Source organism: Engraulis encrasicolus, chromosome 22 (genome assembly GCF_034702125.1).
Source record: "Engraulis encrasicolus isolate BLACKSEA-1 chromosome 22, IST_EnEncr_1.0, whole genome shotgun sequence".
Lineage (NCBI taxonomy): Eukaryota > Metazoa > Chordata > Actinopteri > Clupeiformes > Engraulidae > Engraulis > Engraulis encrasicolus.
Window position 1 is genome coordinate 21,841,524 of NC_085878.1, and position 11,924 is coordinate 21,853,447.

The 11,924-nt window shown below is 40.6% G+C and overlaps 2 protein-coding genes across 3 annotated transcripts in view; both read right to left on the bottom strand.

The window, feature by feature from the left end:
* Positions 1-24: 24 nt before the first annotated feature.
* LOC134438359 (PHD and RING finger domain-containing protein 1-like) lies at positions 25-3,772 on the bottom strand. 2 transcript variants are annotated; one of them, XM_063187912.1, is made up of 6 exons: positions 3,351-3,772; positions 3,152-3,235; positions 2,013-2,134; positions 949-1,252; positions 763-858; positions 25-637 (listed from the first exon to the last, which is right to left on the bottom strand). In XM_063187912.1, the coding sequence occupies exons 1-6, from the start codon at positions 3,471-3,473 to the stop codon at positions 614-616; spliced, it is 753 nt and encodes a 250-aa protein (XP_063043982.1). In that variant the 5' UTR covers positions 3,474-3,772; the 3' UTR covers positions 25-613. The 2 variants fall into 2 exon arrangements, with proteins under 2 accessions (XP_063043982.1, XP_063043981.1); XM_063187911.1 differs by having other exon boundaries at positions 745-858.
* An 874-nt stretch (positions 3,773-4,646) lies between these two features.
* Positions 4,647-11,924, bottom strand: part of muc5.2 (mucin 5.2) — a 34,650-nt gene continuing 27,372 nt past the window's right edge. The window contains exons 31-47 of the mRNA XM_063188239.1: positions 11,572-11,885; positions 11,240-11,411; positions 10,392-10,645; positions 10,079-10,262; positions 9,575-9,782; positions 9,062-9,234; positions 8,654-8,723; positions 8,366-8,484; positions 8,183-8,214; positions 7,894-8,062; positions 7,683-7,723; positions 7,300-7,425; positions 6,509-6,604; positions 6,261-6,389; positions 5,824-5,863; positions 5,466-5,586; positions 4,647-5,055 (exon numbers count right to left, since the gene is read on the bottom strand). Coding sequence (XP_063044309.1) covers positions 4,854-5,055; positions 5,466-5,586; positions 5,824-5,863; positions 6,261-6,389; positions 6,509-6,604; positions 7,300-7,425; positions 7,683-7,723; positions 7,894-8,062; positions 8,183-8,214; positions 8,366-8,484; positions 8,654-8,723; positions 9,062-9,234; positions 9,575-9,782; positions 10,079-10,262; positions 10,392-10,645; positions 11,240-11,411; positions 11,572-11,885 — 2,450 coding nt within the window. The 3' untranslated portion in view covers positions 4,647-4,853. The remainder of the gene's footprint in view (positions 5,056-5,465; positions 5,587-5,823; positions 5,864-6,260; positions 6,390-6,508; positions 6,605-7,299; positions 7,426-7,682; positions 7,724-7,893; positions 8,063-8,182; positions 8,215-8,365; positions 8,485-8,653; positions 8,724-9,061; positions 9,235-9,574; positions 9,783-10,078; positions 10,263-10,391; positions 10,646-11,239; positions 11,412-11,571; positions 11,886-11,924) is intronic.

Here is an 11,924-nt window from a genome sequence, read left to right on the forward strand (position 1 = left end):
ATGAAATACTCAAGATGGGTGAGGTGGAGGATGTGTTTTTTTTTAATTAAACATAAAATGTTCTTTTTTGTCTTTGCAAAGATTCTCTTTGCTTTCACTCAGTACACTTGTTTTCACTATAATCCCATTGGAAGAAGAAAATAAGAAGAAAATGTAACAAAACATCTTTATTTTAAAAATCTTTACTTAAAGCCTAAATACAAATACAATTCAATCAACTAATTCTGTTTGCAAACAAATTGTAAGCTTCTTACCACATACCTAGATTAAACTAGTTTATTGTTTTAGTTGAATCTAGGTCTATGCATCGTACTTTCATTTCCCCAGAAGTCATTACCCACAGAGTCTCTTATCTTCGCATCATGTGACTCCTGAAGAGGTCCATTCTGTGCTTCAAATGGATGCCTGCTGCCCTCTGCTGTGCATTACATCAAACAGCAACCTACACACCAGTACAATGCAACATTAGCCTGTATACCACCACGAACAATACAAAAACAAAACAAAACAAACAAACATTAAAAAAAAAACCATTAAAATTATAATTACATAAACATTTCCCGGACAGGACATTTAATATTATGCTTTTTGATATTAAAAAAGGAAAGCTTGCTCATTGCTGGTCAGCTCTTCTTCTCTGTTGGCACAAAACAAGAAGAGTAGAATATCTTAACAATATGAACGGGAAAGTTGCATGTGAATGTTACATAAAACTATATTTTTACATTGAAACCACAAGCTCACCTTGCCGTTGTGTCTTACGTTTGTTGTGGGAGATTTCTGGATGTCTTTGCTGCTGCCTTCGTCACCTGTGTCTGACAGTACTGTGGACTTCGACTTCAGCAGATATTTGGGAACCTGCATCAACATCCAAGAAGCCATGTGAACAAAACAGATTTCATTTTTGACAAATGATAAAAACTCATGAACAAAGTAAACAGTGCCTACCTGAACCTGTGCACTGTGGGTATGGCGATGATCATGGGAGGATTTATTTGCTTGTGAGCAGAGCCTCTTGCTGCGTCTCTTGCCGAGCAGTTCAGGAGGGCTGGTCAACGTGCTCAGGCGGAGTCTGCTAGGCAGTGGGGCCAATGCTGCCTCAGCCAATAAAGCAGCTACCTCCTCCTCACTCACACCATAATCCTCCTCTGGGGCCCCCTCGCCTCCCTCGGGGCCATCAGCACACTCAGGGCAGAGCCAGCCAGATACTGGAACACCGTCAAGGGGAATAGTGAGGCACCTGGGGTGGTACCTTAAGGATCAGAGCCAAAAACAATGTGTTTGTCACATTTAGACAAGACAATGAAAATGTTGACAATGGCTACGTTTACATGATGTTTTGGTAACACTTTATTTTAGGGATACATCTATTAGCACTAATACATACAATGTGCCTGTATAAGTAACTTGTAAGGCATGTACAGTGCAAAATCAAACACTTGTTAGGCATGTATTCGCAAATGTTTTGTTCATGCACAATAAGGGATTTATTATCAATTGAACCTTAGTAAGGACCTAGTAGGCCTTAGCATTTGCTTAGTACGTGCCTTACAAGTTACTTATGGAGGCCTTAACATTGTATGTATTAGTGCTAATAGATCTATCCCTAAAATAAAGTGTTACCGATGTTTTTTATTCTGAATTAATAATTCAGAAAGTTATCTGGCAAGGCAAGGCAAGCTTATTGGCTTTATAGCCATTGCAATTTACATAGCACATGTCATGCACAGACGCAGGTGAGAGTGCTTCACCTGGGATGAAAGCATTATGCTTTATCATACAATGTTACAACCTTGTAGTAAGTTTTTTTCATAGCTATACCTGTATACTGAAATTCAACTTCGGAAAAATCTACAAAAATACACAGAAACGATTTGAATCTCTTGCTTGCATGCATGCATGCAGTACAGTATAAAAACACCACCGGTACAAACCGTAACCACACACATAGACCGCCCTATTACTAATACATACAGTAGGCCTACAATAAATAAGCCCAGATAACTCCTTACCCTGTATCACATCTTGAGCACAATATTATCAGATGGGACAGGTCAGACCGGCCACAGTTTTCACAGGTGATCTGCTCCTCTGTCACATCTTCACTGCTGTTTCGTGGGTTCTCAACTTTTATCTATGCACACACACATGACCAAAGTTCAATTTAAGTACACAGATGGATATTTGGGAACTTTCAATATGCCATGGACATTTCTCACACAGAAACTTCATTTTAAAAATACAATACAAAACACAAAGTGGAAATTAATTGTTTTGGTGAGCTTTACTCTATGGGCCCATCAATGTCAGGAGGACACTACCAACGTCATTGGTATTTTTGAAGGGTAACACTTTACTTGACGCTAGTGTCATATGTGTGTCATTACAGTGTCAAAATAGTGTCATGACATAGTCATATATAAGTCATAAACATTATGTCCAGGTCATAAACATTTGATGACTGTTGGCCTTAAGTGACATTCGGTTATGGCACAGACAGGTTGTCTTTGCCATAACCGAATGTCACTTAAGGCCAACAGTCATAAAATGTCATGGATGACATGGACATAATGTTTATGACACGTGCATAACTGTGCCATGACACTGTAATGACACCGGCGTCAAGTAAAGTGTTAACTTTTGAAGTATAGTATAAGAGTTGAAGTAATGTGGGATATGCATATTTGCTCATGAACATGTTATATCAGACATTGGAGACGACCGCCCAACCACTTTACTGCCCCAGGGAGACTGGACATGATTCAAACAGGCTGTCAGCAGCCCTGAATAGCAATCTAGACCTAACCAATTGATGATGACAGGGCCAGCGCTCGGCATAGGCAGACTAGACGGTCGCCTAGGGCTAGGGCGCCAAATGTCCTGGGGGGCACCAAGGTCCACAGAATTGCAATATTAAGTTAAATAAAGCATTCAACTTTCTATTTAAGGGCCACTCATAATACACATACATGGTAGCTACATCAGCTGTGCTCAATCAGATGTATTATGCCAATGTCAAATTCCACAAAAATGAAAGATTGGTGCTCGCCTAGGGCACCAAATTGCCTAGAACCGGCCCTGGACGATGAAGGTCTGAAAAATCAAATTGATGTAGGCTAGGCCAAAGTCTAGAGCCCAAATCTAAGCTTACCACGTGTTTAATTTCACCTCCAGGGGACTCTTTCTGGTAAAGAACATCAAATGCAATGCGATCCACTGGACAGGTGTTAGTGTTCTGTAGAGAGCGGAAAATACTTTTGATGTTACTAAAGCAGTGTCTATTTCATATCAAAGTGGGCTTATACAAGATAAATGAGGCTACATCTCTAGTAGAAGAATATGAGTCTCACCCGTGACCACTGCATAATGCATTCCAAACAAAAATAGTGATCACAGTTGGCTGGTGTGGCCACTTGCTGTCCAGCTAAATCACTGAGACAGACTGGGCAGTTGGCGGGGTGTGATGTAGACATTCCTCTTTCTCTCTCATTTACCGAGAATCAATCACTCACGGTCCCGCGCATAGCCTCCAGCCAAGATAGCGACAAAAGGCAGTGTTGGAATTGTTTAACAAACTGCAAAGAAAACCCCGCTCCTCGCGCCTAATGTCTCACGCGATATCACACTGCAGGGCTAGCACAAATGTCCCTACACAAAGCCATTTGCTTGCTTCGTGCTACTACTTTGCACACAATTCGAATTATAGACGGACCATGGCTAGAGAGTGATGAAATTAAATCTGTAACATCAACAGGGACTTAAAAACACAAAACACAAACAATTATTCTCTCCACTACTGCGAAAAAGTACAGAGTATCAGCCAAGTGTTTATCGCCACCTATCGATTTGGAGTGGATCTATAATTAGACCTGTAGGAGTGTCTCAAATCGAGTCATAGCAGCACAATAGCAATAGTTCAAGTCTAGTCATTAATATTATGACCAACTGGAAATACTCCTCCATGGGTAAACTGTTAGGGTGCCAAGCTTGTAGCCCAAGGGTTGATTCTTGTCAATCTGCCAGGTCAGATCAGGTGATTGGTGGGAGGATAGGCTGATAACCAGTGCTGTCCCCATTCTCCACCATGGCTGAGGTAAGTTACCATTTCAAGTCACTTTCAATTTATTTATTTGCTTGATTCAAGACAATGTTCATATTATAAAATAATAACAAAGAGGTCACAGTTCAGAGAGTCCCTTTTCAAATCTGCAATATCTTTAAAGTGCTGCAGCTGGACAACATACCAATGCAGGAGAACACAGGACCTGTTATTATTATTATATTGTGAACTTGAATTTAATTATGATAGCCTATAGGCCTATTATGTGGAGATTGAGAAGGATGTTGAGTTATGGGTTGATGGTACAGAAACTTGGCAGGGAAGACCAGCGATACATCTGATTTGTCATTAAACATTCACAATATTATGATAGGCCTATTATGGGGACAGACAGAGGGACCCATATTGTTTATTTGTGTTACACTGCTTGATGTGAACCAGAGGTTAGAATTTCCTGTGTTTCTGCTGCCTAGATTAGCCTAGATTTTGACCACTAATCCATTACTATCCTGTCTAAACTGCATACAAGCCTACTGTATTATTTAGGCTGTATAACACATTTATAACAAAGTGAAAGGCAACATGATTCTTTTGAGCTGCAAATATTTTATTGATAAAGAAAAGCCAAATACCAGTCAACTGAACTGGTTAAGACAAAGAAAAGGGGAAAACAAAATAAACACAATATATTACCATCTAGTAAGCATCTAAAACATTTTCATTGTCAAAGACGACTGGCACATTACAGTCATGGCTTTAATACTCAAGAAGAGGACAGTTCAGAGAGGGCAGTTCATCTCCTTCTCCTCCTGCGCTGTTGTGAAGAGGAGGAGCCCCCACAGTCTGAAGTGCGGCAGGCGCACATCTCGATGTAGATGTACGAGTGGGTGATTGTGGAGCCGTCAGAACAGATCATGGTCACCTTCCTCTCCTGGGTGGCGGCCTCCTGACAACAGGCGCACGAGTGCACCAGGGCATTTGCCTCGGCGGAGTACCTGTTAAGAGACATGGCAATTACTATTAGAAATGCAGAACTACTTCAAAATCGTGATTTGCCCGTAAAAAGGCATTTTAAGTTAACAGAAGATGCGTGCCTTGTTATCTTATTACTTTTGAATTCCATTTGAATTTGAGTTCCAGGTGGCTATCGAATTACACTTATAATACTTATAATATAATACTTATTGCAATTATAATTCTTCTACCATACAGTATGCAAAATATGAATCTTCAGAGGTATATACATAATGGGCTGTGCAGGTGCCTTGAAAGAGTGTGAGTTGTAGACAACCATATACCTCTGTAAGATGCACATGATTATGCCATTAGATTTTTGCAAATTGAATGTTGTTACTTGATGTCTGAAATGAATGTAATGTCATATGCAATGTTTTTCAATGCTTACTTGGACGTTGTTCCACAGGAGCCAGCGCAGTAGGAGATCTCTACGGCTTCCTTGCTCACACATCCATTGTAGGTGAGTTTGGTGGTGTTGGTCTCCACATTGCAGCTGCTTCGCGGGGTACCTGAGCAAACAGTCAAAGGTAAATTACTGGACAAGCAGATACATGTTTTCAATTGGATTTCCACACATTATCACCGTCTCAGTAAAGTAAAAATCTGAAATGTATTTTAAATACTATATTGGTACATTTGAAAGAGCACCAGCAGTTTTCTTTTGTTTGTACCTCTAGTTGTAATTTATACATATTTAGTTTATTCCTGCAGAGAAGTGTGCAATGCCAATAAAAGTCTGCACTTACAGCTCTTACAGCAGCCCTCTGCATCTGTCACTTCGGTTCCCTGTAGGAAAGATTATACAGATTAACAAGAGCAATCAGAGATAGCAACCTGGCTACCACGAGAATGCTAGATGCGCGTGATGTTGTGTGTTTGGCTGCCACCCGCAGGTGACCCAAAACACTGCGGGCAAACACACACACAAACAAGAAACAAACAGACAGGGTCACTGCAATACCTGCCCCCAGGGCTGCTGACAGCTTTGACCAGGCCCGGGACAAAATCATCAGATAGGGCCCCCCTTTAATACATACAATGATATGCATCTAAAAACATCAGCAACACCAACATTAACAACACCAACTAAAGCCAGACCACCACTTTTCCAAGTAGATTGAGGTGTGTCAGCTGACCATCAGAGTCCATAAAAAAACTGCAGGATCATAATAGAGCAACTTACTGGGATGCAGTTGTTGGGGTCAAAAGCAGGGCAGACCTTCTTGGATTCCACAGCCACAAGTGATCCAGCTTGATTTTCACAGGTGTATGTCACACAGTTGTCATCAGCCGGTGACCACGTTTCGTTGACCTGTGACATATAGAACAGCATAAGGTTACCCTTCAGCAAAGGACAGTTTCTATGGAGGAGTTTGTCTTTCAGGTGTTAGATAAAGCAATAAATGTCAAGACTTATACGTCCATACATACCGGAATGTAGAATGTTGTGTTTGAGAATGTAACTCTGCAGCTCTTAGGCACACAACTGCCACAGCACTGGTCAGGCACAGGTACATACTCCTGGTTCTGAGGGCAGGGAAAGGATTCAGTGGTTATCAAATTTGTCATTTAAGATATTAAAATACATGGCATGTTTACATGAAGTTGGGGTGTAGTTATGAAGTTGTTCTATTTTGGCGGTTTTAATATTAAAATTAATATTTAATATTAAAAAGTAAGTTAACATCAGGAGACACATCTTGTGTCTTCAAGTAGATGCAGATTGAAATGTAAGGTAAGTCTAATATAACATTATGGTAACACTTTATTTTAGGGATACATCTATTAGCACTTATACATACAATGTGCCTGTATAAGTAACTTGTAAGGCATGTACAGAGCAAAATCAAACATTTGTTAGGCATGTATTAGCAAATGTCTTGTTCATGCACAATAAGGGATTTATTACCAATTTAACCTTAGTAAGGACCTAATAGGCCTTAGTGTTTGCTTAGTATATGCCTTACAAGTTGCTTATGCAGGCATTAAAATTGTATGTATTAGTGCTTATAGATGTATCCCTAAAATAAAGTGTTACCAACATTATTTTATGATGATGATGATGATGATGATGATGATGATGATGATGATGATAATGATGACTATTATTATTATTATTATTATTATACAATAACATATAATAGCTGAAAAATTATTCAGTCACTAATCCTCATGTCTGCGGTAATTACAACATACAAAGTTTCAGCAGATGTAAAACAAACCTCTGGGCAGGTTTTGACGCAGTCAACGTGAGTACACTGAACGGAGTGCAGCTCTGTAGTGGGGTCGATAGTGGAGCTACAGACACATGTCTCACAGGAGTTTTTGGATGGAACACTTTCCCCGGCCTGTGAGGAGACGAGAACAGGAGAGAGAACAAGTCAAGACAAGACAAACCTACCTTGGTGGTGTCACAGACACAGAGTTGAATATAAAAATACAGTGAAGCTAGATGTGGTAGTACGTAAAATGCGTAGGTCAAAGGTAACCTTTGCAGTGCATACACAGATACTGCATAGCAGCATTTTTTCTTTCAACAAACTGAAGTCACCGAATAATCCAATTTTAAAGGACAGAGTTCTGCAAGTAACTGCTTGATTATTACCTGGTACTCCTTGTTATCGTAGACACACACTGCTTTGGGCTCTGCAAACAGCAACAAAAAAACAACCAACAGCTCTTTAGAAACTATCCACTAGCCACCTCACTGAGTTTGTTAAGTTTTGCCAAAAAAAAGAAAAAGGAAAAAAAAAGAAATAAATGTATGACTGACTGACACCATGGTCATCAGACTATTTATCCCTATAGACACTCACCGCAGGATTGAGTATAACAGCAGCCTTCGGTTTTATTGACAAGTTCGAAGCCAGGTTTATCACAGATGACAGGGGTTACTGCAGGACATTTTATTGGCTCACACTGGACGGTGAGTGAGTCTCCATCACATGTACATTCCTCACATCCAGCCTGCCATGTCTCGTTCACCTACAATGCAAGCACAATAACACCATTCATGTATTGGATAGAATTATTGTAAAATCTATATAAAGACTTGTTATGTCTGAGTTGTATACGTTGTCATTATACAGTATATACAGTACATACCTTTTTAGGGTTGCCATCTGGACCAGTGCAGTCTAAATAAGGAAAACACAAATGCATTTGAATTATTTGTTTTAATTATATTTTTTAACAGTGACTTGCAACTCATGAATATAGTATTATATTGTTTCTGCTGCTTGCTGTGATTCTGCTAAAAGCCGTACTGTATTCACATGTGACACTTACCGCAAGAGGTGACACAGACGTCGCTGTAGCTGCTGAACAGTATGGTTCCTTCCTCACAGAAGCATCCCTCCTTTATTCCCGAGCTGTTACTCTGGAGGGTCAGGTATTTGTCGTTGTAGCTGCGGGATACAACAGCACAAAATGATAACCAATACAACAGCACACATGCATTCACTTACTGTGTAAAAGCCAAGGTAAATCCATAGCATGTAGCATGAGGATGCAGTTTGAAATGTGTTGCAAAGTTCATTTGTAAGGGTGCAAATCATCTATAAAAGGTTTAATTACTTGGAGTTGCAGGTTGGTTGGACAATAGGGCCGCATGCCTTGTAGACCTTTGTTGCCGGGCATGAAGATGCTGAAACAAAGTAAACAGGACAGGTCAATTCCTTGCAAAATGTCTAGAATATGGCATTCCCTCAAGTAGCACTACTTGGTGCAGTATCAGCCCTACTCTTGCAGTATTCCTACAGTATATACTACAGTAGGCCTACATGGTAGCTTCAGATGGCATACAACAGGACATTGGCTCAAGGAGCCAGATGATGCAGAAAAACAACACACACTGATATGCAGTGGTCACAATAGATGTCCATTACAGGTGTATTTTGGAACTACCAGTTAGATAAAAGGTCAATCAAATGACGCAGACTTGATGTTTATACGTAGGTGTGTGGAAGACGTCACGTGACTTACGGCAGTCTCCCTTGGTTTCGCCCCGCCAATCCACACAGAAACCTGCTTTGCCACATGCAGATGCATAGGCATGGAGAGTGGTGCAGGCAAGTAGATTGTTTGTGCACACGTCAACGTCACAAGCTTCCTTGTAAGGCTCAGGGGGAATCACCTTCCGGCACTCCTCGAAAACACTGTCGGAGCAAATAAAGATATACAGTATATGTTAAACATCAACTGAACGGACATGACATCTCAACAAATCACTGACCGAAGACAATAGAAGAAGACAAGACACTTATTTAGTGACAGAAAAAAACACTACTTAAGTATAATTGTGACTATTTAGTGCCAAAAAAAACATGAATCCTCCTCCTATCTGTGCACTCTTCAAACTCTGATTGTTGGGAACTGCTGTCACTCAAAAAATGCGCTCACGTGGTTGGCTGCTTACCATCTTGCTCCTCCTCACATCGCGAATGTTTGTAAACGGGACACCTGTGTATAGGATTAAGTTGTGTCAGTGTTACTCACGGGCTGTTTATGATTCCACAGATCTTGGGAGTGCAAGGAACTTCCTTGGTGGTGGTTTTCGAAGGTGTCGTGGTGGTGGTTGGCGTGGGTGTTGGGGGTGTCTTACACTGGTCGTTAGGAATCAGCCATGATGGGCCGGTTATTGAGCAAGACTTCACCTGACCGGTAGGTGTACGGCAGTCGTTCTCTTTCGAGTTGTCACAAGAACCTAATTTTAAAAAAAACGTGGAGAGATATCCATCAAAGCATGATTAATTTACTCCTAAACCCATACACACCATCACTTCACATAACCAAAGAAAGTGACCATTAAATAACCATTTTCATGGCCTTAGCCATGGCTCAAACGGCTGAGGCACTGGCTGCTATGCCGGAGAATCTGTCATTACCTATCCTCCTCCATTTCTCTCTCCCACCCATTTCCTGCCGCCACTCTTCACTGCACTATCCTAACAAAGGCAAAAAAAACCTCCCCCAAAAAAGAGCCACTGGTTCAGCACTCACCGCACTGTCCCTCAGTGTTGTTATGGAAGAGGGAGAAGGGCAGGTCGATGCCAAAGGAGGACCCAGTGTAGCTGACCTGAGCCTGAATTTGAGGGATTTCCACAGCTATCTCCGCTCCGGTGGTCGTGATGATGAAATCCGCGTTTTTGAAAGCAGGGTAGACACGCTTTTGGTCAACTATTACCTGTGTTTCATATTAAAATAGGAAGGAAATGGGAAATGAAGTGTTCAGTTGTCAGTTATAATGCAATTAATGCCCAGCACTACGGTATGTTTTCTTGATATCCATACAAAACGTTTTTTAAAAAATTACCGCATTGGCAACTTCGCCACTTGAAGTTTGCGTCTGTGTAAGGACCACCACGTAAGTTTTGTAATAGATGGTCAGGGTTTCTGGACAGAACGAACTGTCCTCACTGGCACAGTCATGATAATTTATTTCGGCCTTGAAATTGTGTTCAGGGGTTATTTCTTGAACCAAAACATATGAGCATGGTGTATTGTCATTGTTGTAGCTTTTGCCATCGAACGTGATGTAGTGAGATCCTCCCCATCCATTACAAGAGCCTGTGTAAAAGACAAAGATTATTGGTTATACTATGGAGATGATGGATTATGCATTACTCAGCCACCTTATTTTTGTTACTAATCACAGCTGTGTGTGTGTGTGTGTGTGTGTGTGTGTGTGTGTGTGTGTGTGTGTGTGTGTGTGTGTGTGTGTGTGTGTGTGTGTGTGTGTGTGTGTGTGTGTCCCATATTGTGTTCTATACTACTCTGCTTCCTAGGTCAGTGAATACTTGAATCCCTACCATTGTGCTTCTGGACTATACAATGACGACTCTGGTAGTATGGTAAATGGACTGCATTCATATAGCGCTTTTCCACCCCTTCGAGCAATTTGCTTTACATTGTATGCCTCACATTCACCCATTCACATGGTAGATTGGACAGTGGGTAAATCTTACTCTTGACTCTTCTAATTCCTGCACCTATTTATTACCCATTTTAGTCTTATATTTATCACTTGTATCATAGCCTACCACAGACCCTATTGTAAAGAACAACCTGATTGCATATATTTATTTTATTATATATATCTTCTAAAGAACCCCTATCACTTAATTACTTAATGAACATATGTAAAAATAGATTTTAACTTACACTCGCACACATATGAGAAGCAGCATCCACTTTCATCAAAGACCTTCACTGGAATTCTGCCGCTTCCGCAAGTTGGTATTTCGACTGGCTTGCACGCAACATGAATATACACAACCTTGCCATTATTACATGTTGCATTCTGGCAGCTGTTCACAGTCCAAGTTTCACCATTCTGCAACGAGATTAATATATATATATATATATATTTATTTGTATTACTCCAGAATTAAAAACACATTTTGTGCCATTTCTTTTTAAAATATATAAATATATTTCTTAAATATTACAATAAGTACCGTACATTTCAACATTTTTCAATAGGCAATTCTTACCTTTCTAGGAGGGACCACCGAATTACAATTGAGGTTAGAGGTGGTGGTTGGCGGAAGAGTGGTTGTGGTGGGTTGTGTGGTGGGTTGTGTGGTGGGTTGTGTGGTGGGTTGTGTTGTTGTGGAGGACCATGTGGTGTAAACAGTTGTGGTTGAGCTTGCTTGGGTGGTTGTGGTCACAACCTTGGTGGAAGACACAGTAGTTGGGGATGGAGTAGAGCCACAAGGTTTTGCCTCCTTTACCACAACACATGACTCATTGCAGTAAGCTAAATAGCACCATCCAAATCCGTCTGTTGTATTGTAAATACTGGAACCTTTTTTCAAGTGAAAACAAAAATTATGTTAGACGACAA